Source organism: Grampus griseus, assembly GCF_964374135.1.
Source record: "Grampus griseus genome assembly, chromosome: 3".
NCBI classification, from domain to species: domain Eukaryota; kingdom Metazoa; phylum Chordata; class Mammalia; order Artiodactyla; family Delphinidae; genus Grampus; species Grampus griseus.
The window spans coordinates 160,567,075-160,592,099 of NC_139019.1; the positions used below are offsets into that span (position 1 = coordinate 160,567,075).

General features: G+C 51.2%; 1 protein-coding gene across 1 annotated transcript in view; it reads right to left on the reverse strand.

Moving 5' to 3' along the window:
* The window catches only part of UNC13A (unc-13 homolog A), a gene marked incomplete at both ends in the record, with an annotated part of 63,103 nt that overhangs the window by 15,458 nt on the left and 22,620 nt on the right, over positions 1-25,025 (reverse strand). Inside the window, 23 exons of the mRNA XM_082650381.1 lie at positions 153-241; positions 497-574; positions 1,156-1,239; positions 2,126-2,269; positions 2,645-2,741; positions 3,400-3,526; positions 3,720-3,805; positions 4,907-5,040; positions 6,598-6,732; positions 6,959-7,048; positions 7,368-7,436; positions 7,747-7,897; positions 8,268-8,431; positions 9,746-9,861; positions 10,823-10,992; positions 11,279-11,420; positions 12,328-12,555; positions 13,138-13,357; positions 13,631-13,702; positions 14,357-14,435; positions 16,870-16,916; positions 18,714-18,822; positions 19,337-19,873. Of these exons, the coding sequence (XP_082506507.1) occupies positions 153-241; positions 497-574; positions 1,156-1,239; positions 2,126-2,269; positions 2,645-2,741; positions 3,400-3,526; positions 3,720-3,805; positions 4,907-5,040; positions 6,598-6,732; positions 6,959-7,048; positions 7,368-7,436; positions 7,747-7,897; positions 8,268-8,431; positions 9,746-9,861; positions 10,823-10,992; positions 11,279-11,420; positions 12,328-12,555; positions 13,138-13,357; positions 13,631-13,702; positions 14,357-14,435; positions 16,870-16,916; positions 18,714-18,822; positions 19,337-19,873 (3,168 nt within the window). The remainder of the gene's footprint in view (positions 1-152; positions 242-496; positions 575-1,155; positions 1,240-2,125; positions 2,270-2,644; positions 2,742-3,399; positions 3,527-3,719; positions 3,806-4,906; positions 5,041-6,597; positions 6,733-6,958; positions 7,049-7,367; positions 7,437-7,746; positions 7,898-8,267; positions 8,432-9,745; positions 9,862-10,822; positions 10,993-11,278; positions 11,421-12,327; positions 12,556-13,137; positions 13,358-13,630; positions 13,703-14,356; positions 14,436-16,869; positions 16,917-18,713; positions 18,823-19,336; positions 19,874-25,025) is intronic.

Genomic DNA, 25,025 nt, shown 5'->3' on the forward strand with positions numbered 1-25,025 from the left:
AGTAAGCAGTGAAGCCCGCATTGAATTCAACTTCATCTAACTCCTAGCCTGAGATCTTCGCCACTACATCTGCTGAGTCTCCAGATGCCGCAGGCTCAGAGGTCTGAGAGCTGTCCCCTCCCTTCTGCTCCCAGCCCTGGAGATGCCCCCACCTGGTAGCAAACACCCGGCTGAGCTCATCTAAGACGTTGTTGAGTTTCACCTGTAGCTCCTTCAAGATGTCACTGGCCTCAGCATCCAGCTGAGGAGGGAGAAGGGACATCAGGTCAGGTTTATAGCGCATCCACACGGATGGGGCATTTTCCCATCCAACCCAGGGAAAGGGATCCAATCCAGGGAAAGGGATCCCAAGGGGCTGGAGAGGAAACTGAGGCCCAGACAGTTAAGCCGCTTGTTTGGGTTTGACGGAGTAGCTGAAGTGGAATTCATCAGGTACAAGCTCTGGGGCCTGCAGGGCCACGGGGATGATGATGACCCCACGGGGGCCCTGCCTCACCTCCTTTCCTCCCATGGCTTCGAACATCTTCTCTAGCTGAACTCGCAGCTGCTGAGTGTTGTTCATGAGGATGCAGGGCTAGGGGTGGGGACAGAACAGGGAGTCAGTGCTCAGGACCTCTCCCCAGAGCCTCCCCTCCCCCACGTGGCCAGGGACCTCAGATGGTTACAGGGTCTGGGTCTGGAGGAAGCTGGGGTCCCATAGGGTCATCTGAGAATGGAAGACAGCATTTGGGATCAGATTTCTGGGAGTGTTGGGTGGGGGTGTCTCTGGGAACCAACAGGGGGAAGGAGGACTCCCCCTGGGTGGGCTGAACCTGGTGGGTCCAGGAGAGGGGCTGGACCTCTGGGAGTAGCAGGAAGGGGAGTTCTTGTCACATACCAGTATTCTACTACATGGGCTCAAAACTTTGTAAGCTCAAAGTTTTGAGCTTACACCCCGAAGCATACACCCTGAAGGCTTCATTCACAACAACCAGACAATGACATGAAGGCACATCCCCTCGCCTCCAGATACCCCCAGACTCACATAGTCTGACACAAAGACACACACAGTTGGACACACATGCAGACACAGGTATCAGAGCCCAGGGAAGGATGGACCTCTGGGGGTATGGAATGGGGTTAGGAGGAAACAGGACAGGGATCCCCGCAGGTCACCACTTTCTCCTTCTCCTTGGAGCAGTAGGAGGCGAAGTCCTTGGAGATGATGTCCGCATACTGGAGGAGCACATTACTGATGGTCTGGGGGGGACAGAGAGGGTGGGTGAGACAAGGGGCTGGGCTTGGATGGGCCCATCAAGAGCCACTAGTGAGATCAGGGATGAACCCAAACTCCTACTAGCACCTAAGATGGACCACTGGGGCTGGGTGAATTCTCCACTCAGGATGACCATCATGGCCAACGGGAGACACCACCAGATGAAGATGATTATTTTACATAGACCCAGCTCTTTTTTAAGCTGGGTTCAAGAGCAACCAACAATCACATTAACCCAGCCCCAAACACAAGCATAACTCAGTCCCAAATGGAATCCCAATTCCTATCTGCAATCCTCAACTTCACCCCAGGTTAAAGTCAACCCATCTGAACCTCAATCCCAGGCCAATGGTCCCAACCTTCAAACTCGCCCCAACACCCACCCACATTCTCCATAAATCCTAACATTCACTCCAACCTCAATGCCCAATTGAATCTCAGTCCTAATAGTAACCCTAAAACTAACCCCAACCTCAACCCCATCTCTAAGCCTGACCCCAGCTCCAAATTCAACTCCAGCTTTAAACACAACCCTGACCTCAATCCCAACCTCAAACTCAACCTCAGCCCAAACCCTGATCCCAACTTCAACTCCAATCCCAATGATATCACCAGCCCTATCCTCAACCCAAACCTCAACCTCAAATCCCAACCTCAAACTTCAACCACAATTCCAATCACTATGGCATGACCAACTCCAACACTGACCTCAACCCCTACCTTAATACCAGTGATAGCACCAACCCCAACCTTGACCTCAGTCCCAACCTCAGTATCAACCCTGACTCTGACCTCAATCCTAACCTCAACTCCAACCCCAACTTTGACCCTATTCCATCCCCCACCTGGACCCCATCCACAATCCCGAACCTTGGCAAAGCGCCTCATGTAGTGACCCACGATCTGGGGGTCAGGACACTCAAGTTTCTTGATGATCTCAAAGCTCTGATTGAGCTGGGAGAAGACATCCACCACGGAGCAAGAGAACAGGGCATGCTCTGAAGTCTGTTGGAACTGCATTGGGAGGGAGGACAGGAGGGAGGAGAGAGGTCAGAGCCAGACAGTTCCCAGAGCCCAACCCTCTTGCTCTGCACAGAGAGATCCAGAATGCCCTGGGATGATAATGGGATGGACAGTGTGCAAGGTGACCTTAGAGCCAAGACTTAGAGGTGTACACAGCAGGGGTCGGGCTTGATAAACCGTCATTCGTTTGTTGGATGAACAAAAGACCGTCAACACTGTGAACAAGACAAACATGGCTGGCACCTTTCAGAGACTGGCCTCATCCCAAGGGCATTTTTTGCCCCCGGATTGGATCCCAATGGACCCCAGAAGTAGTGAGGCCGCTGTGAGCAGACTGGGACCTGGGTGGTGGATCAGTTTTCTTACCCCGTCCTTCTTGTCTCGCTCCAGGGCTCCGTGCAAGAAATCCCGGGACACTTCCTCATTCTCGTCCAGCCACTGGATGACGAAGGGCTCAAACCACCTGGAATGGAGAGAAGGGATGTGGCCCTGCCGTCTCCTGTCCCCCAAACCCTCTGCTCAAAATCACGCTATGGCCTGGGTGGCCGCTCCCCAGCTCCCCTCCTGCACGAGGCCTTGGCTGTTTCATCCTTGAAATGAAGGATGTGACTATTGTCAGAGCAAGGCCCAGACATGTGGAAATCCTTGTTGATAAACTGCCCCTGGGCAAGTGGGTTTATTCTCTGAGGTCCTGATACAGCACACAGTAGGTCCTCGGTCAATGGTGATCGTCATCCCACTCTCCAACGAAGCCCAAGAGTCAGACATCCCGAGTTCGAATCCCGGCTCCGTCACGAATTAGACATCACCTTGGGCAAATCCTTCGGCATTTTATCCTCTGTTTCCTGATCCACAAAGTGGGAATGACAACACTCCCATCTCGTAGAATTGGTGAAAGGATTAAATGAGAAAAGACAAGTGGGACTGCTCAGCACGGTTCCTGATACATGTGATCATTAACTGTCCATAGTCCAATGGCTGAGAATGGAGAACACTGGGTTTGTACCCCACCTGTGCCCCTGATGCCCAGGGAACTCTGAGGAGGTCAACCCTCCCACCCTGGACCTCAGTCTAGCTGTCAGCGCTACAGTTCTGGCTTGGGTTCAGGGCACAGGACTTACGCAGGATACTCAGGTACTCGGTCCTTAAAGGCAGGAAGCTCTGTCACATACTCATTGTAGAGCCATTTGACCTTGAAGTGGAGGTTCATGTAATCAGCACTCTTGCATAGGCGATGCTTATCGTGCTCTGGTGGGGGAAGCAAGGGGGCAGCTTAGCCGGGAGGGTCTGCCACTCTCTGTCTTGGTTGTGCCCACTCTGGCCATCACTGATGTCTGACCTCAGGTATGAGGGTCCAGGGCACTCACAGCCTTAGAGGGGACACTGAGGCACAGCTACCTGCTGTAGCCAGGCTGGGAGATACAGGGGTGGGAGGACTCACCCTCCATTGCATACTTCATATCCTGGGCAAACAGACTCCACATTACTTCAGCGCTGATTTTACCCACGTTCAATTCCTGGGGAAACCTGGTGAAGGTCATGAAAGTACGAAACCTTGGCAGAAAGAAGCCAGATGGTACAGGATGCTTTGGCCTTCCCAGCCCCAGAGGGTAGTGTGGGACAGACAAGGGATCTGGATTCAAGTTCATTCATAGCTACTGACTTGCTGAGTGACTCTGCACTGGGGCCCTGCTTCTCTCTGAGCCTCCACCTACCCATCCCTCCATTCACTCATTAACCCATCCAGTCATCTATCTACCTATCCATTCACCCACCCATCTGTCTATTCACCCGTCTGTCCAACTCTCCATCCATCCCTGCATTCATTCCTTTATCCACCCACCCATCCTTCCACCGATCTATCCATCCATCCATCCATTTATTCATCCATCCATCCATTCATCCACCTGTCCATCCATCCATCCATCTATTCATCCATCCATCTCCATTCATCCATCCATCATTTGGTCCATCCATCCAAAATCCCTCATCTTAACTCGATATCTAAGTAACCAAGAGATGCTGGCACCCCAGAGACAGGAGCCTTTCTAGCGCTCACCTCAGGGAGCAGTAAAACACAATAGCTCATTCGGCTAACACAGGCGAAAATTCTACAGACATGTGAAGCCACAAACCAAAACTGTGCACACATTCACACAATACACACATTACACATTAAAGTACATTCCACAATTGTACACACATAACGATTAAATCCATAAACCACAACTATACACAAAATTATATGCACACATGTAAGAGAGAGCGTGATGTACATGCAAAACATTTAGTAGAGTATCTAACACAGTAAATACTTGAACAACACGATCTATTGTTATTTACGAACCTACAGACACATATAAAATTACATACATATGTGCACAGTTACACAAATCAACACGTACAGAATACCTGTCTGATTAGACCAGTGGCTGTGTACATGCACACAGTTTTGTTTGTTTGCCAATTATGCCATATTTCATCCATGCACAACCACACCCACAACTGCCCCCACATACACAACGTTTCATATGTAATTAGATACGATCGCCTTTACACACAAGACACAAAACTGTGACACATTCACGACGACCTCCAGATAATTAACCGCACAGACATAGAACTCACTGGTTGAGGCAGGGAGTGTAGGAATTCTTGTCTTCCTCAATGATGGACACAATGAGAGTGATCAGCTTGGACCAGAAGTCGAGGTTCTTGATGCTGGGGCCCTGCTCCTCTGGGGGAACTTCCCCCTTCTTGGCCTGGAAAGAACAGTGGGGACGTTGGCCACAAAGGATCCAGGGGTGGGGAGCTCAGACATTTCATTACCGAGGGCCAGGAGGTTAGTGAGGAAGGGCCCCATTGACATATGTAAGTTTCAGGTGTGAGGTCTGCGTGAAAAGGAACTAAACTCACATAAACTGGCCCCAACAGAGCTCATGTCCACACAGCTCAACGAAGCTTAATTAGGCTCAACTCATAAAACTGAATGGAACTGAATTTAGTTGAACAGACTCAAGCCCGCTAAACCAAACAGAACTGAAATGAATGCAAATCGGGACCACTTAGCTTAACAGATGGCAGTTTTCAGGGTTAATTCAGTGGAACTGGGCCAATTACACTGAATTAGTGGAATTAAACGTAACTGGATTGAATTAAACTCAAATGAACCCAATTGGATTGAACCTAATCAACTTGTTCAAGATCAAGATCAATCTAAATCAAAATAACGGAAATAAATCACCTTGAACTCAACCCAACCCAACGTAATCTAATTCAACTCAACCCAAGTCAACCCAATCCAACTCCACCTACTTATCTCAACCTAACATACTCAGGCCACCTCAATCCAGCTTTAGTTAATCAATGGAAATGAAAATAGTTAAACTCAACTGAAATAAGTCCAACTCAACCAAGCTCAGTTGAACTCAACGGTACCTAATCCAACAACCTAGCTCATCCTAACTCAAGCCAACTCAACCCAGTCAAGAACAATTTCAATTCAAGTAAACTGAATGGAGATGAATACATTTTTCCTCAGTTAAAGTCAACTCAGTCCAACTCAGTGATGCTCACTAATTAGCCTAGAGCAATTTTAACTTAAGTCAAGCAAACAGAAATAAATAGATCTAAACTGATCATAGTTGAACTAAACCCAGCCCAGTTTAATCTACTTCATCTCAACCCAGTTCAGTTAAGAGCGATTTGATTTCAACTCAACTGAATGTAAATGAACAGAATGAAATAAAATTGAACTGAGTTCAGCTTATGTGTTATCTCCTATCTGAAGCCCAAGCTGAGGAAGGGGCTCAGCTCCCACAGCCTTTTGCAATTCCTCCATCCCAGTGCTAATCACCCCAGGTTGTAAATTCCCAATTTACACATTCTTCCCTCCTAATAGAGGATAAGCTCCTGGAAACCTTACTGACAATCCTGGGACATTATACGTGTAAACAACGTGTTGAAAGATCTCAAATAAATTGAGTTCAAGACTGAACTGAAGAAATTCAATTCAACTCAATATTTATTGAACTGGGACTCTATTCTAGGCACATTGTATAATGCCGGACTCAACTAAGTTTAAGTAAAACCAAATTTATTGAGCTCCTACTGTGTACCAGGTGCTAAGCACTTAACTGAAGCTTGTATCTCATTGAATCTCCTCCTTAATCCTGAGATGTGGGTTTATGACCCCATTTTACAGGGGGAGATACTGAGGCCCAGAATGGTTAAATCACTTGGGAAGGGGCAGATCTGGGACTTGGACCAGGGTCTGGTTGGAGTCCCCTAGTCCCTTCTGCCTCATCTGGGGTCCTCACCGGGTCAGTCTGGTACTCTCGACTGTAGAGTTCATGACAATTGTTGAAGATGTATTCATAAGTGGAGTTGAGGCAGGCTTTCACACAGTCCTTCACCACCTGGCTGGCTCGGGGTGGGCTCTGCAGTTCTTGCACCTGGCAGGAGGAAGTGAGATGGACATGGGTGTACACAGTTGGGACAGGAGGTACCCAGGAAGTGACTACAAGTGGAGCTGGTTTTAAGGAAATGTTGTAGCAATGTGAAAGCAGAGGGTCACTGAGAAAGGGCACTGCTTTCCAGGAGAAATGTTACTCATTTAGGAGCTAACAGTCCTGGAGTATACTCCTTGGAGAGCTAATGGAACTGGGTCCCCTTTCCAACCTTCATCCGAAAGAAGGTGATGCTGGTGAGAAGATCCACTGTGGATTTGAGGTCCTGGAGTCTCTCCGGGCTGCTGGCTGGGAAGTTATTCTATGGAAGGGAGAAGAGAGGTGGGGTTATGGAAGAAGGTCAGGGGATGATGGGAGACAGCGTTTTAGGGGAGACACAAGAGCCTCCACGTTTCAGGAGGTGTGTTAGGGGTCCTGAGAACACCTTGAAGTAACTTGGGGTGTCTGCTTGGATGCACCAATCTTTTTGGGCAGGTGCTGCCCACATATGTGTACATGTGTCAGAGGAACACATTCTACATGTTAAGATGGGTCCTCCCATGTGCATGCCTGCTGGCAGCTGTCCCCCCCAGGCACACACATGCATGGGGTGAGCAAATCATCATTAATGCTCTTCTCACCCGATACATGGAGAGGTCAATCCGCAAGGAGTTATGCAGCTGGTCCAAGAGCTTCACAAAGCGTTCTTTCTGAGGAGGCAGAGGAGGAGGAGAAGGTTGGATGAAAGCAGGGACTTGGGGATCAAGTGTAGCAGCTAAGGGTGGCCGCCACATTGGCTAAGTGGTTGCTATACGTTAAGTGTACCCCATCCGTTGTTGAACTGACCCCTCATAACATCCATTCAACAGAGGGGTAAAATGAGGCTCAGAGAGGGGAAGTGACTGGTGCAGTGTCACACAGCAAGTCAGGTCCAGATTGGGGATCTGGAAATCACACGAGGTGTGACCAGCACAGGGTCAAGCTCTCCCTCATCTCCAGGCCCCTGCCCCTGGGACTGACCCCAAAGTTGGAGGCTGCGAAGCGGTCAGAGGCAGACACGTTGGTGGAGGCGGTGGTGTGCGCGTAATAGGCGTTGATGTTGGCAAGCAGGGTGCTCATGACGGCAGGCACCCCAGGACACATGTACTTGGAGGAGAGGCAGGCAAAGTGGCTGGCAGGAGGGAATGGGAAGTACTGGGTCTGGTGTCCAGCCCCCAGAATGCCTCTAAGACAGCCCTCACAACCCCCCAAACTGTCCCCTTTTCCTCTTCTTGATTCTGTCCTCTGAGTTTGTCTCCTCTCTGAATTGCCCTATCTCTGCCTCTTATCTCCAGCTCTCATCCTTGTCACTCTGGCCCCCAGCAATGGCACTTGTCTAACCTCCAGGGAAATTACATAACCCCCACCACACTCACTTCCTCCCTGGCTCCTCCTCCCAAGAATCCCTTCCACCCCAGATCTGCCAGTGTCCACTTGGTAACCACCCCTCCCCCCAGTTTCCTGCACCTCATCCTCATGTCCACCACAGCCTGCAGCCTTACGTCATGGCTTGGTAGATGGACTCGACGCCATAGCGCATGGCAAACTCGTCCACAATCTCCTGGGCTGTCTCATCGTAGTAAACCTTCCAGGCGTCGTCACCCTTGGCATCTGGGATCTTCACGACCCCGTTGTTCTGTACGTCTGTCACGAAGTGGAACAGGTTCTGCCACCACAAGGGAGAAGGTGTCATAGAGAGTGCAAAGGGACACCGGGGGTCAGAGATCCCAAGTATAGGGCTTACATCATCCATCTATCTGTTTATTCATTAATTCATTCATCTACCCTTTCAGCCGTCCACCACCCATCCATCCATCCAAGTACCCCAAATTTCAGTTATCCCTCATCCATCCTCCCAATAGTTCAACTACACACCCATCCATCCATCCATCTGTCCATCCACCCATCTACCCACCCATCCCTCTAACCATCTACTCCCTTACCCATCAATCCAACTACCCAAAAATCCACCTGTTCACTTTATCCATTCTTTCAGTAATTCAACCACACATCCATCCATCCCATACATTTACCCGCAACTTCACCTGTCCATCCAATAATTCATCCTTCTACCCAATGAACCATCAATCCACCCATCCATCATCCATCTGTCCATGCATCTACTCATCCATCCACCTATCCAACTACTCCAAAATTCTCCCATCCATACATCTGTGGATGGTTCAACCATACATCCATCCACCCACCCTTTCTTCCATCCATCCATCTATCCACCAACCTACCTACCCACCATACCAACTACCCCCAAATTCACCTATCCACTCATCCTTCTGTCTAGTAATTCAACCACATGCCCATCTATCCCATCTACTACCCGCAGCTTAATCTGTCCATCTAACTTATCAACCCATTCAACCATCCATCCATCACCTATCTATCCACCCATCAATTTATCCATCCATCCATCCTTCCATCCTTCATCTATCTGTCCATCCATCTATTCACCCATCCATCTACCCAACGACCCCCAATTCACGCATCCAACTCATCTATACTTCCAATAGATCAAGCACACATCCATCCACCCATCCTTTCATCTTTCCACCCATTCTTTTATTCACTCAATACTCATTCATCCAATCATTTATTCATTCAACATACTGAGTTCTCTCCAGGAACCCCTAGGCAGCTGGAAGAGACAAACCCAGGCACACAAAAACCTAACCCTGAGTGTTCAGGGCTGGGACAGTTGGAAGACCTGGATCTCTGTTGTGAGAGTCTGCCTGGAGGTCACGGAGGGCTTCTAGAGGAGGGGGCCCTGAAGCTGGACCCTGATTGATGGGGAGGAGTTTTCTGAGCACAGAGAAATGGCACAGGGGACAGTCTCAGAGGCCCAGGGGAATGTGAATGGTGTGGTCAGAAAGAGGAAGGAGGAGGTAGGGCAGGCAGGAAGGGTGAGTGGAGGTAACGTGGGAGACGAAGGTGAACTTCAAATGCAGGGTGGAGCCGTGGGCCTCACCTCGTGCAAACAGGTATACTGGACGTGGTAGGGGGCCACCTTCTCCTCGCCTTTGATCTCCACACTGATGTGTAGCCGGATGGCACCCGACACAGCAGATTTGTCAGTCCGCTTGTCTGCAGGGCGGAAAGGGATGGCAGTGTCAGAACTTCCCAATATAGCCCTGGACTATTTTAACATACGCGTAACTGCAGCCCGGTCAGACTCCCTGAATTAAGACCTAGGTGTTCCTCCTCAGATTGGCTTCCTAGACTTGTGTCTCCCCCATTCGGCTAGAATTCTTAGGCCCTGTCTCTCCCACCTCACTAGGATCCCAGATCTTCGTTCCTCACTCAGATTAATTTCCTTGGTCTGCATCTCCCTCTTTAGACTAGGAGCCTTGCTTCTTCCCCAGGCTGTGCTCCCAGACTCTGCCTCCCCCATCAGATCAAGGTCCCCGGAGTCTACCCATCTTCTTAGACAGGATTCCTGGATCTGTGCCTCTTTCCTCAGACTAGGATCCCCAGGTCTTGCTTCCTGCTTCCCCCATCAGAATAGGATATCTAGATGTCCTCTAACCAAACTAAGAAGTTCCTAGACTCTGCTCACCCCTCTCAGACTGGGTTCTTCCTCTGCCCTCAGACTGGGCTCTCAGATTCTACTCATCATTCTTAGACAGGGCTCTTGAGTCTGTAGGTCCCCCTCTCAGATTAGGAATCCCAAACTCTACCTCTTCCCTTAGACTGGATTCTCAAAGTTCAATCTCCTTTCTTAGGTTAGATTCCTGGGTCTGTGCCTCTCTCCTTACACTAGGATCCTCAGGCCTTGCTTCCTGCCTTCCCCGTCAGAATGAGATATGGAGTCTGTCCCTCCCTCACTCTCCCACACCGAAATAAGAGTCCTGGGTTCTGCTCGCCGTCTCAGCCTGCTGCTTCCTGTCCCCATCAGACTGGGCTCAAGACTCTGCCTCCTCTGTTAGACTGGGCTCCTAGATTAACTCCTGCTGACACTGTCTCTCCCCTCCAGCTGGGTTCCCCACTTTGGTTGGCTCCCCGGGACCCCCTCCCCTCTCCCCTGCAGAACCCCACCCTTGCTCACCCAGGTTGTACCACACGTCCATCTCGCCACTGAGTGTCCGCACCTCGATGATCGTCTGCCCCAGGAAGTCATCGGATTCCCTCTTGAACCGCTGCTTCACGCGAGATTTGATGTCATCGTCCTCATCCCAGACACGCACCTTGATTCGGTCCGAGGAGTTGTGACATTCACTGCAGTGGGGAAGAGGAGGTTGGGGTGGGGGGCTTTTTTTTTTTTTTCGTCTGTGCCGGGTTGCGGCACGCAGGATCTTCTTTGCTGCATGCGGAATCTTTAGTGTCACATGCGGGATCTAGTTCCCTGACCAGGGATGGAACCCGGGCCCCCTGCATTGGAAGCACGGAGTCTTAACCACTGGACCACCAGGGGAGTCCCAGGGCAGGTGTCTTGAAGCTCACCCTTCAGCTGCTCCAACAGGGAGCTCCATATAGGGGGCTGGGGGCCCAGCCAGACACTTACAAGTGGAAGTTCTCCTCCCACACGGGGTTCAGGTTTCCATAGATGGTTTTTGTCCGTTTCTTGGTCTTCCCGACCTGGACGGTGACGTAGGGGTCACTGGATCCTGTCTTGTCCTTTGCCTGCAAGCCCTGGGCACAGACCACTGGAAGACACACAGAACAAATATAAATGTGGGCTCAAGGAGCAAGGCATGCCGAGGACAGACACTGTCACAGGCTCCACAGGGAACGCCTGTGACAAGGACTGAGGGCTTTGTTCTGGCCACAGGAGCCCATGGACACACCCACTGGGCATGCTCGGCTTGCTAGAGTTAACATCCAGGGAACCCTCACCCAATGAAGAATATGAAGGTGCCCCAGGGTCACCCCTGGGGTGGGACACTCGGGTGTGTGCTCTACAATGTCCCCCTAAGGTCCCCAGCAGGATTGAGCCCCCAGTTGCCCACAGTATGACCTACTCATTGGCATCCTCCGCAGGGCTCTTTACGTCCCGGCTCTCAAACTCATGTCTCCACCTCCCACTGGCACTCCCTGGGACCACCTCCTGGATACCCATCTGCCCTGAAATCCTCATCTTGGAGTCTGTTTTCAGGGAAATCCCAATGACGATGAGGAATGGATAAACACCACAAGGCCCCCACCCCTGGGAAGGACCTCTCAGCCCTGGGAGGTCAATAATGTCCCCCAGTGGTCCAAGGTGTCCACTGCTTCGCCTGCTCGGTGCCTTATTCCCTCCTGGTCTCACTTCCCAATACCCCTGGGGGCTTCCTGGGTTCACTTCCCAGATAAACTGTGTGCCCTCAACTCCTGTTCTTGAAGTCTGGTTCTGGGGGCTACCAAGCGAGATGCACCCAGATAGTTTCATGCAACACGTTTGGAGGCATATATGCCCAGGCTGTGGGCACAAACGTACATACACCGACATGAGAAAGTCAGGGGGACGCTCAAATACGTGCAGCAAAGGGAAGGAAGGGGCGTGGGAGGGAGCACAGGGGGCCGAGAAGAAGGGACCCCCGTGGCCGTCCCTCCCCCTCCCCCCCGCGGCCTCACCGGTAATGCTGATCTTGGCCGACCACTTGGACGTTCCATCCAGCACGCTCTGCTTGACGGCCTTCATCTGCTGCGTGTGCGCGGTCTTGGTCACCGCGAAGATCTCCTGGATGAGCTCGAAGATCTCGGGCTTGTTGCGCTCCCGGATCTTCATGCGATCCTTGAGCACCATGATGATGTTCTGCGTCCGGTCCTCCGCCCCGTGCTTGGAGCTCTTCTCCGCCGCCCCTGCGCACAAAGACAGCCGTCACTGTACACAGAGCACTCCCTCCCAGGAGCGAGAACCCCGATTCCCACTCCAGGGCTTCCTCATCTGCTGTCACGGACACGGGGTTCAGGTGAATCATCCCCCCCAAAGCTAGAGCTGCCAGAGCTCCTACCTGCTCTCTGAATCCTCCCCCAACCAGGCCTTTCCCCCTAAAGTTCCCACCCCTGTCTTAGCCCCTCCAGTCCGCGTGAGTCCCCTTACCCTTCGACACCCTCCCCTCTCCAAGCCCCTCCCCTCCTCGGACTCCTCTCCCCAGCTTGAGCCCCCTCTCGCCTCTGAACTAACCCTAACCCTAACCCTATTTTTCTCCGTGGAAACCGCGGCCTCCCATTAAGCCCGCCCCTTGAACAGTTTAGCTCCTCCCTGAGTCCCGCCCCACCCCTCTAGGACCACTCTCACTTCTCCTTTCCCCTCCTGTCGCTCCCATCCCGTCCCACGGCCCCGCCCCTTGTCCCGCCCCCTCCTCCTCGTCAGAGCCCCTCCCCCTAACCAGTAACAGTCCTGCCCCTCCGTCTCCGCTCCAGCGGGAGCACGGCACTCACGCTGCAGACAGTCTGCGTTGAGCAGGTCCTGGCACTTCTCGTGGCACTTGACACCGCACTCGGTACAGCGCATACCCTGCCGCGCGATGCCCCACAATAGCCCCTCACACTCGTAGCAATAGGTGGGTGTGGTGGCCGTCCACACCTCGAAGTTGTGCGGCGTCGTGCACGAGATGGGGTAGATTAAGGCTTGCAAGGTCTTCTTGTAAACGTGGTTTTTCTGCGGGGAGGGAGGGCATGCGACATGGGCGTTGAGCCTTAACCTGGGGGCACTGGCTTGCCCCGCCCTCATCCCACCCCCCCGCCCCGTCCCCCGCCCCACACTGTCGGAATCCACGGGTTCCTGTGCACAGACTGTGCTCGCTGGCGGTTGCGTTGTCGGAATTCTGGAAAGCGAGGAGTGCCTGTCTCTGCCCCACCCGCTTCCTTTCCTCCAGGAGCCCCCCAGCCCCGCCCACCCTCCAAGATGGGGAGGGGGAGGTGCCCCACGCACCAGCTCTTCGTTGTTCAAAGTGCTGGATGCCAAGGCCGAGGTGATGCCTGCTTTTCTGGACTGCACCAGAGACTGGAATAGGGAAGTCACCAAGGGAGTCAGAGGGGTCGATTGGCACCCGGGGGGTTGTCACCGCGAGCAGAATCCCCAGCCATGGTTTGGGGCCGCCAGCCACGGATTCAAGCCAGAGCCACAAATAGGAAACGGGTCACAGCAGCGGGAGCAGAACCAGAAAAGAATTGGGAGATGACAGAGGCTCCAGGTTAGAAGAGACTCTGGAAAGGGAGCAGCCCCACACCTCTGCCTCACCCATTCCCCACCACCATGGACCAGACTGGGGAACTGCACTTGGCCATGGTCAACAGCCACAGAGCAAAACCACCATCCAGGCCATGAACCAAGGTGGGGAGTCACCTGCTCTCTTCCCGACCCGTGAACTGTTGGACATGGCAAGGTCCCCTCCCCAGAACCCATGGGATGGGGACCACTTGGAAGATCCCAGTCGGGGTCAGGGGTCTCGGGAGGAGATTCAAGGGCCTGGGTTGCCATCACTCACCATGGCCTGAAGTGTCCGCGCAGCACGCAGGGTAGAAGTTAGATCACATTAGTCCCAGAGAATGCCTTGCCAGTCCCCAGCCCCAGTCCTGCCATGGGCAGTTTGTACAGGTTGAGCACTGCTTGTGGCAGGGCTGCTCTGCCTGGGCAGGGGAGGGCACAGGCGCTCACCAGGTCGCTCACGAGTGGGATAGGCTTCCTCTTGCGGATGTCTGGCATGCTGTCGATGATGATGAGACCACCGCCAGGGCTGCAAGACACACCCAGGGACGTCAAGGGCCCAGGGAAGTTCCCCTTCCTCCAGCAGACAACTCCTGAGGCCTGGGCAGGACACCTGATCTCCCCAGGTATTAAGAGTTGACTTGTGTCCCCCGAAAAGATGCATGGAGGTCCTAACCCCCAGTACCTCAGAATGTGGCCTTATTTGGAAATAGAGTCATTGCAGATGTGATTAGTTAAGACAGGCTCATACTAGAGTAGGATGGGCTCCTAATCCAATATGAGTGGTGTCTTTATAAGAAGAGAGACACACAGGGAGAAGACAGTGGTATGATAGTAGAGGCAGAGATTGGAATGACTCGTTTACAATCCAAGGAATACCAAGGGTTGCCAGCAACTACCAGACGCTAGAAAGGCAAGGAAGGATTCTCTCCTACAGAAGTCAGAGGGAGTGTGGCCCTGCCAACACTTGGTTTTGGAATTCTGGCCTCCAAGAACTGCGAGAAGATACATTTTTGTTGTTTTAAGCCCTCCGTTTGTGATAGTTTGTTATGGCAGCCCTAAGAAATGAAGACACTGGGCCTCAACTTCCTCATCTGAGAAATGGGGAGATGATACAGTTGCCCACGTTTAGTGAACATTTGAATGAAGGCAAATCTAAATAATAGGATAAAATATCAACGAAATCTTTCTTTATGCTCAAAATTGGAAATATTTGCGTATATTTAAAGTCTATCCTGGAAGAAGTGACTTCAAAGCCCATGAGAAAGAGGGAACTGGAAGTTGTATGTGTGCTGTTGCCTCTTGGCAGCTCTGCCGGAGCTGGCTAATCAGAAGGAGGGCTGTGGCAGATGCTGCGGTGGTCTGTCCAAATCTACTTTACTGAGAGGTGCAGGTGTTCCCAGAGAGGGTTCAGGTGTGGCTCCTCTCCAGAAAGTTCTCATTGGCCAATGAGAGTGACGCCTGGCAGCCAGTGACTCTGATAAGCCCTGGGGTGTTATTCATGCTCCAGCGCTCCCTGCAGGATCAGGCAGAGGCTTGGTGACTCCTGAACTACGTCTCTGCTTGGCTGTTTCTCCTACCTGGTCCCACCTGCCTCACAGGCTTTTCTTTTCTATGTTTATTTATTTATTTATGATGTTGGGGGTAGGAGTTTATTAATTAATTTATTTTTGCTGTGTTGGGTCTTCGTTTCTGTGCGAGGGCTTCCTCTAGTTGTGGCAAGTGGGGGCCACTCCTCATCGCGGTGCACGGGCCTCTCACTATTGTGGCCTCTCTTGTTGCGGAGCACAGGCTCCAGATGCGCAGGCTCAGTAGTTGTGGCTGACGGGCCAAGTTGCTCTGAGGCATGTGGGGTCCTCCCAGACCAGGGCTCAAACCTGTGTCCCCTGCATTAGCAGGCAGGTTCTCAACCACTGCGCCACCAGGGAAGCCCTATAAGTTTATTTATTTATTTTTGGCTGCATTGGGTCTTCGTTGCTGTGCGTGGGCTTTCTCTAGTTGTGGCGAACGGGGGCTACTCTTTGTTGTGGCCCGCGGGCTTCTCATTGTGGTGGCTTCTCTTGTTGCGGAGCGTGGGCTCTAGGCATGTGGGTTTCAGTAGTTGTGGCGCATGGGCTTAGTTGCTCCGCGGCCTGTGGGATCTTCCTGGACCAGGGCTTGAACCCGTGTCCCCTGCATTGGCAGGCGGATTCTTAACCACTGCACCACCAGGGAAGCCCTCACAGGCTTCCTGTATAAATCATGCACACAGGAGCCCCCATCTCAGACCCCACATCCAGGGCTCCCCACACGGGACACTTGCCCGTCTGGGAGTCACAGCTCCTGTGTCCCCGCCTCTGTTTGAAAAGGATGTACAAGGGAAGGCAGTCACTCTCCAGCTGTTATTTAAAACCTTAGTGTAATTTACAAATATCTTTTGCATCCTCTCACCTCACTACACAAGTGCTGAAAAAACACCCTGGAAAAGCAATAACTTAAGAAATTAGATATGACAAATGCTCCAGGTAAGACCAACAACTATCATTATGAAACAGCCAGCAACTGTAGCAATAATCTGAGAAATATAAAAGCAGAATCAAAGCAAAAAATTCACTCCAGGGTTGCAGATGTATCGTGCAGGAAATGGGTTTCTTCTTTACCTTACATTTATTTCTAGGGGGAAATGTTCTTGAATTATATGAGTGGCTTGAGCAAGGCCTCTCTGGACTGTTTCTCCATCTGGAAAATAGGGGTAGTGGGCCTCCCGTGGGTTTGTGGTGAGGATTCAACGTGTTACTATCTTTGGCTCCTTCTGGTCATGAGTGCCTTATTACAGTGGCTACATTATTTCACTCACGTGCAATCTGTTCCCTGTCTAAATGGAACCTGTCCCTGCCCTGGCTGGGCTGAGGTTATGGTGCAAACCAGCCTCAGGCTCTGGGTTCAAAACTTCCTCTCCCTCACCCCCAAGATCTGATACTCACCCGCCTTTGAACCACAGGGATTTGGACATCTCTCCTTCTCCCCGGGCCTGCAGGACAGAAGATGGATAAGGTCAGTGTGGCTGCCCCTTCCCAGGGCAGCACATGTACCACACCCACAACTGTCTCCCCTTTGGGTTGGGAGACAGGAGGCCTGGGTCCTAGTCCTCACTGTGTGTCCTTAGGGAGCCCACTGGCTTTTTCTGGGCCTCAGTTTGTCCATCTGTAAAATGAGAAGAAAGGAGATACTCTCTGACGCCAACCTCAGTGAACTTTAGTCTCCTTGTCTGTCAAAATTGGGGATGCGTTAGCATCATCTCGAACAAGAGCTCGTGCTCTATAGTCCTGCGATTCTTGGGGGCTGGCTCAATACTCATGAGATCCTATCACTCACTAAACTCCCCCTGCCTCACCTGATTATCTGATCTCATGCCCCAGGACCTTTGCCCGAGCGGTGCCACCTGTATATATGCTCTGCCACCTTCTGCACCCGACCAGCCTCCATCTATCATTCAGATCTCAGTGTGGACCCAGAGTCAACACCCCCTACCATGCAACTAAAGGGTGGCATGGTGGGGGGGGGACAGGGAGAAGGGTCTGACACCTTCTTCTGAAATATTGTTTAAGTATTTTGGACATCACTTCACTTTAAGTGTCACCTCCTCCAGTGAGTCTTCCTGATTGCCTGGGATTAGTTTTATGCCCCCTCTATGAAACCCAGAGATCCTACTCATGTTTATTTTTCTTGTCATATCGCTAGTTCCATTACAAGGGTAGTTGCTGTCTTTTTCATTTAATTTGTTGACTTAGTGAAAGTTATTCAATAGATTTTTCACAGTATATTTTCTTCTACTGTTTGAATCTAGAACCATGAGACTGTATAGTAAAAGAAAATTCTACTGTACAGCTGATAAGAAATTTGATTTGAAACTTTTGTGGCTCTGATAATTGATGGTCTAAGACTTTGGAAGTCTGTTTAGGATCTCCTCCTGCCAGCCTCACCCCAGTTTGGAAGGTCACCCCGGATAATAACACTGCTTGGTGTCTAGCCCAGAGCAGGTTGAGTGAATGAAGGATTGAATGAACGGCCTCATTCCTGCTGCCCATCTGAACAGTCATCCTGACTCTGACATTAATTCTATTTTTCACCGAATTTCTTCTGCAATACTGACCAGATCTCAGACCTCTCCCAAACCCCAACTCTGACACCCATTGTGAGCCCAAGCACTGACTTCTTCCTCTATCACCAAGTCTAAGCCTGAACTCTGATCTTTGACTGCTGCCCTAACCCTGACCTATAACCCTATCACTAACCTCTATCCCTATCCATGAACCTGGCCACTGAACTTGGCCATAGCCATGACCTCAGCTTAATTTCAGCTCTAGGTTCCAGTTCGCCTCTCCTTCTTCCCCACTTAGAAATCCCAGGCTGCCCTGGGGGAGGCTGGACTAGACCTTGGTGGGGCCAGCTGGTTGCAGGGGAGAGTAGGCAAGCATGGGTAGGGCCAGGGAGGAGTCAGATTGGGCAGGGGTCAGATTGGTCAGGAATGGCGGGGCTGGGGCCAGTGAAAGAGTGGGTGGGGCTAAGGAAGGGCCAGGCTGGGCACGGATGGGAACAGGTTGGAGTGGGCGGAGCCATAGAAGAACCAGGATGTATGGAGGCATGGTGGTGGGTGGGGTGGCAAAGTGGGCGTGGCCAGGTGGCTCATGAGTGGCATGGGCTAGTGTGGGCAGGGCCAGGGAAAGGACCAGAGTGGGTTGGGCCATGGAAGGAGTGGGGAAATGAGGGTGGGTGGGGCACTGGGCGCGGCCAGGCTGGGGGTGAGCCCGCTGCTGCTTTCACTCACCTCCTGCAGCTGCAGCCGCACTTTGTTGAAGGCTCGCAGCCAGTTGGCCTTGGCCCTAGACATGGAGTCCTGACCCTGTTGGCCTTCCTCATCTTCTCGTGGCCTGAAAGTGAGGCAACGGGTTTTATGAGGCTCCGGGGCCAGCACTCCCTCCACCCTCCACCCTCCGAGAGATGCTGGGCCCTCCATGGCCTCCCTGGCACTTCGAAGACACAATGACCCACCTGTGACCCCTCTGACCAGCCTCAGTGATCCTCCCCCGCCCCCTTCCCACATGCCCATCACGTCTCTGACACCTTCAGGTCTCCTGGGTCCCTTTGCCACCTTCCTGGCCCCTCTGCAACTTTGTAACCCTATCCGAGGACTCTTCTGATGCTTTTGTGACCTCTCCAACCCTGGCAAACCCTCCAGCCCCTCACAACCTCTAAGACTCCTTCATGACCCTGCTTGACCCCCTCTGACCCCACTGAGCCACTTCTGACCTCCTAGACGCATCCTGATCCCTTCAGTAAACGCAGGACCCTGTGACAACCTCTCCCCCCATTCCCCAGGTCTACACTGACCCCATCATGGTACCACTGACCCTGTGACCTTGTGACAGGCCCTCAACGCCTTCCCGTTACCTCTCCTCAGCCCTGGGGGGCTCAGGCTGAGGCTCCTGCTCAGCTGCAGGTGCCTCCTCAGGGGCAGCTGGCTCAGGGGCCACCTTGGCTATGTCGGGGACCTCGGTGGGCACGGCTGGGGCCTTGTCCTCCTTCTTGGGGGTGGCAGGTGGAAGGCTGACACGCTTGAAGTCCTTGGGCTCGGCCACGGCCACCTCCTCGCGCTCAGTGTAGCCTTGGATGTCATCCGGCACCTCCTCCTCGTCCTCTAGCTCTTCCTCGTCCTCAGGCAGCTCCTCCTCCTCCAAGAAGTCCTCCAGGTCTTCATCCAGCTCTTCGTCCAGCTCCTCATCCAGCTCATCTTCATCCTGGTCCCAGCGTGGCGAATCCTTGTGGTAGCTGACCGAGCTGTGGCAGGAGTGGTAGGAGTCCCGGTCCCGCTCGTCTTCCAGCTCAGAGCCCCGTAGGCTCTGTTCATCCGGGTCAAAGTCCTCGCTCAGCTGCGAACTGCCCTGACTCAGCTCCCCTGAGGAGGCGTAACGGCTGCTGCCTGTGGGGCTACAGGAACGGGCCAAGGGCTCAGGGGCTGGGGCACAGACCCACTGCCCATCCCAGCCCCGGTCATACAGGTTCCATCACCCAGTCATTCCCTGGATTGGTCATTCCCTGGATTCCCAGCATTGGTGGAGCTCCTCTGGTTGCCAGGGAAACACAGCCGTGAACAAAAGACAAAAACACCTGTTCTTGGGGCATTTACCATCTTGGGGGTCAGGCAATAAAACCAGATCAGTGACATTAGTGATCATCCGTGACCTACCGTGCACCACTCCTATCCATGCGCTGTGGAGGCTGCAAAACCTTCACCCACATGTTTGGGACCCCGAATCAGTGTCCCTGCCACAGCCCCCTTGGAGACCTAGCGCTCCTGAAACAAACATAGTAGCCCCTGTCTCTTGATGTACCCCCTACCCTCTGCCTCAACCTGGTCCTCCCACTGCCAAGCCCCCTCCGTTCATCAGGGACCTGGGCCTCCCTGCCTCCACTCACAGCTGATCCTGCGGCGGGTCCCTTCAGCTCCACCTTGTAAACATACGTGCAGTGCATCCACTTCCTTGCACCCTGGGCCCCACCCTAGTCCAGGCTCCGCCATCTCCACTAGATGCTGCCCTACCCAACATCCACTTCTCTCCTGGACAGTACCTTTTTCCACAGAAGCCACAAAGGGGCTTATTGGAATCATAAACCCAAACACGGACCTCGCCTGTTCCAAACCCTACCACACCTCCCTTGAAATAAAATTCTGTGCCGTGCTCTGCACCCCTGTGTGGCCCAAATCCTCCAACGTCTCCATCCCCATCTCCTTCCATCCTCCCTTTTCTCCCCCTGCTCCAACTACATTAGCATCCATCCTCGCTGTCCCTCCAACACCCTAAATTGTGCCCACCTCTGGGCCTTTGCACTTGCTGTGCTCTCTGCCAGGAACATCCTTTCTTGCCTGCTTTATCTGGAAAAATCCTTTGGTGCCCACTGAAATAGCACTTTTTTGAGTGAGTCTCCCCCACCCTCCAGCCAGGTCAAGCCCACGCCCACCCACATTATATGCTCCTTATATGCACCCTGGATCACACTCCACATGACCAGGAAGATATCTGTCTCTGCGTGAGGGCAGACAGCATGACACATGGGCCACCTCTCATCCCCCTTCTAACCACTCATTCAGTCATTCAATAAACAGCGTTCCTTGTCTTACTTCCTCCACTCTCAGTGACTGGGACCCTCTTCCCTGGCCAGGCCCTGGGATGCTGTAGGAATCAAACAGGGGTTTGATTCCTACAGTCCTTTAGTCTTTGTTTGCTAAGTTGTGTATATGGTTGATTGCTTTTTAGTGCCTGTCCTTGTAGACAGCTGGGATGGGGGATCAGCAGGTATTATTTGCCTGGAAAGGACTCCAGACTCCCTCTGCTGGTGAATACCCCTGAAGTCCACCCCAGCACATTCTGGGGTCCCAAGTGAGGGGGGCAGCCTAGGACTGGGATCTCCACACAGGCCTGGATGTGTCCATCTGTGACCCTGGGCGCCACGTAAACTGCCCCAGTGGTCAGGCATGGGACCCAGTGGACCCCGAGACTCCTCCCACCACAGCTCTGACATTGGGGTCCAACACAGCTCTGACCCCAGATGCCTCCCCCTGGATGCCATGTCCTCGAGTTAGCCACCAAGGGCCTCCCTGCATGATCTGGCCCCGTTCACCTCTCCAGCCTTTAGCTGAGCTGTCTTCTCTGCCTGGAATTCCTCTCCTAAGACTCTTCATTTATCCTTCAAGCATTGGCTCCCAGGCACATTTCTCCAGGAAACCCTCCCTGCCCTTCCCCTCTGCCAGCGTGTCCAGCTGTGTCCCTCCCCCAGTCAAATCCTGACCTGTGGGATGGAATGCCTGTCCCTCTGGGGGCCCAGTATCATCCAGCACTCGGCAGCAAGGCCAGGGTGGCCTGGGATGGTGGCTTGAGTCACTCTCAGGGGAACTCTGCCTCTGCATCCCCTCCCCACCGTATGACTTGTTCATGGTGAGGGTGGAGAGTTCTCCTCCTTTTCCACTCCCCCATTCCATCCCAGGAATGCTTACAATAAATAGACTGCCCCCAGGACAGACAGACACACCCAAAGCCAGAGAAGGACAAGACACGGCCAGGCACACAGGATGGGAGCCAATCTGGGACCAGCTCTGTGCACATCCTGCTCTGAGACTCAAGCAACTCGCTCCCACTTTTTAAGCCTCAGTTTCTCTATCTGTAAGATGGGCACTCTTCTGCTTTTCTTCTCGGAGAGAGAAGACTTTTCCATCTACTAAAAGAGTTAATATTTTCTTAATATTTGATGTCTTACTCTCCTTTCAACTGTTTCCAGTGCATTGAAACTTTGTTCCAATAATTGCTTAAGTCTGAGCCACCTTGAATGTGCAAATGAATGACGCTTTACAAATTGTAGCAGTCGCAAAAATGGTAGGAGAAACTGTTAGGGAGACAGGAGTGCTTCTGAAGATAGTTTGAATAAGGAAGTCATGAATACAAATGGAAAGGGATCTAGTTCTTTGCTTTCAGGATAGCGCAAGCACAAAGGAGTTGAATGAAGAATGCTAGAATAAATCCAGGGTAAGACTAATTCTACTCCCCCCTATGCCACTAAATGTTTTACCTTGAGTATGGCATTTCATTTCCTTGGACCTAAAAAATAAAGAGGCTAGACTAAATGCTCAATTTTTTTTCTTTTTTTGAAGTATAGTTGATTTACAATGTGGTGTTCATTTCTGCTGTACAGCAAAGTGTTTCAGTTATACTGTATACATATTCTTCTTTCTTATTGATTTATTTTTTTGCCGCACCGCGCAGCACGAGAGGTCTTAGTTCCCCGACCAGGGATCAAACCCGCGCCCCCCTGCATTGGAAGCGTGGAGTCTTAACCACTCACTGGACCACCAGGAAAGCCCCTATACCTTCTTTTTAAAAATATTCTTTTCCATTGCGGTTTATCGTAAGATATTGAATATAGTTCTCTGTGCTACAGGGTAGGACCTTGTTGTTACCCAGTCTATACATAATAGTTTACAGCTGCTAATCCCAACCTCCCACTCCATCCCTCCCCCAACCCTCTCCCCCTTGGCAATGACAAGTCTGTTTTCTACGTCCGCGAGTCTGTTTCTGTTTCGTAGATAAGTTCATTGGTGTCATATTGTAGATTCCACATATAAGTAATATCATATGATATTTGTCTTTCTCTTTCTGACTTATTTCACTTAATATGATAATCTCTAGTTGCATCCAAAATGCTCAATCTTTTAAAAAACGTTCCTGCTAAAACATTCCATCTATAAACTATCCAAACTTTCTCTGGTATATACAAAACATAGGAAAATTCAAAATAAAAGTTGTTCAAATACCTGCCAAAAAATATTATATTGGATGATGGTAAAGACTGAGTAGGGAGCTTATGAAGGTTTTCTTCAAATTGTGTTTTACCCAAACTCTCCACAGCAAATGGAAATGTTTTCTGTCCTCATCATCTAACGTAGTAGCCACCAGCCACACGTGCATTATTCTTGAGCACAAGTGTCCAGTAAGATGGAGGGACTGAAATTTTATTTTATTTATTTTAATTATTTTAAATTTAACTTTAAAATGCCCCATGGGGCTACCATGTTGGACAGCACAGCTCTGAAAGCTCATTTACCTCGATGGCACAAAGATAAACCATTTAAAATTTCTTTTCTTACTGCACTAGAAATAAAGCGCTTCTGAGGGTTTCTCCAGATCTCAACCGGATACAAACACTTGTTTGCGTAATTCATCTCTTCGTCAAGAATTGGAGAAGGCCTGCAATTCGGGAGCCTGGATAGCTATGTTTAATAGCGAGTTTGCCCCTGAATTTTTGAATGTGGGGTGACACGGGGGTGATTCTGAGATGCTGCTGGGAACACAGAGAATGGACAATCTGCTCGGTTGAAGTCCTTGCTGATGATGTAGAGGGAACGTCACTTTTGTCCAGCTGTAGGACCTTGGGAGGCTAACTTTGCAGGTTCCCAGGTGCCTTTTTATAGGACTGAGAGGCCGTGTGGCGTCGTGGCTGTGGACTCAGAAGCCTGCTTGACAAGGTTTAATTCTAGCTCAGCCACTTACTAGCTGTGTGACCTCAGGAAAGTAACTTAATCTCTCTGCCTCATTTTCCTTATCTACAAAACCACGGGGAGATGAAGAAGTAAATTCTCACCTCATGCGATTGGTGTAAAGAATAAGCACATTATTTGGGACTCATTAGAATACCTAGCACATAGTAAGCGCTCAATTAACCATCATTATTTTTCTTGCTTATAGACTAGATATAGCAGGACCAGGATCAGAATGAGGTAGGTGAGGCTGAGTCCTGCAAGTGCAGAGTCAGATCATGTTTTAACTTAAATTTGTATATTTTCCTAGCCATGGATTTTTAGAAATTTCATTGAAGTATAACTTACATACAAGAAAATCTACTCTTACAAAGGAACATTTTGGTGACATTTTTTTCATGGATGTTTTTGGCATCCATTTTGATTTTTAAAAATATTACATTAATATATTATTTATCTTGAGGACTGAGTTTCTTGGCACCCTCTTAAGTTTTGTACTTGAGGCAACTTCAAGCATACCACACTCGCCCCGGCCTAGTCCTGGACCTAAGTTATAGGGTTAACCTCCAACTCTGGTATATCAAGGTTTCACACAAATAGGAGGCCCTGGTGTATGTGTGAACTGAGCCTAATATCTTAAAGAGATTTGGGGGTCACATTAATAGAAGTATAGGTTCAACATCAAGGGAGTAAAGAGCACTGAAAATTTTCATCCCGCTCATCCTTTAATGGAGGAAATGTATTCTTTGGGGAGCAAACATTTTGCAAGAAGACCCATGACCAAAAATCCACTAGGTGGGGTTTCGCTGGTGGCGCAGTGGTTAAGAATCTGCCTGCCAATGCAGAGGACACGAGTTCAATCCCTGGTCGGGGAAGATCCCGCATGCCGTGGAGCAACTAAGCCCGTGCGCCACAACTACTGAGCCTGCGCTCTAAAGCCCATGAGCCACAATTACTGAAGCCCGCGCACCTAGAGCCTGTGCTCTGCAACAAGAGAAGCCACCGCAATGAGAAGCCCGGGCACCACCATGAAGAGTAGCCCCCGTACCTTCT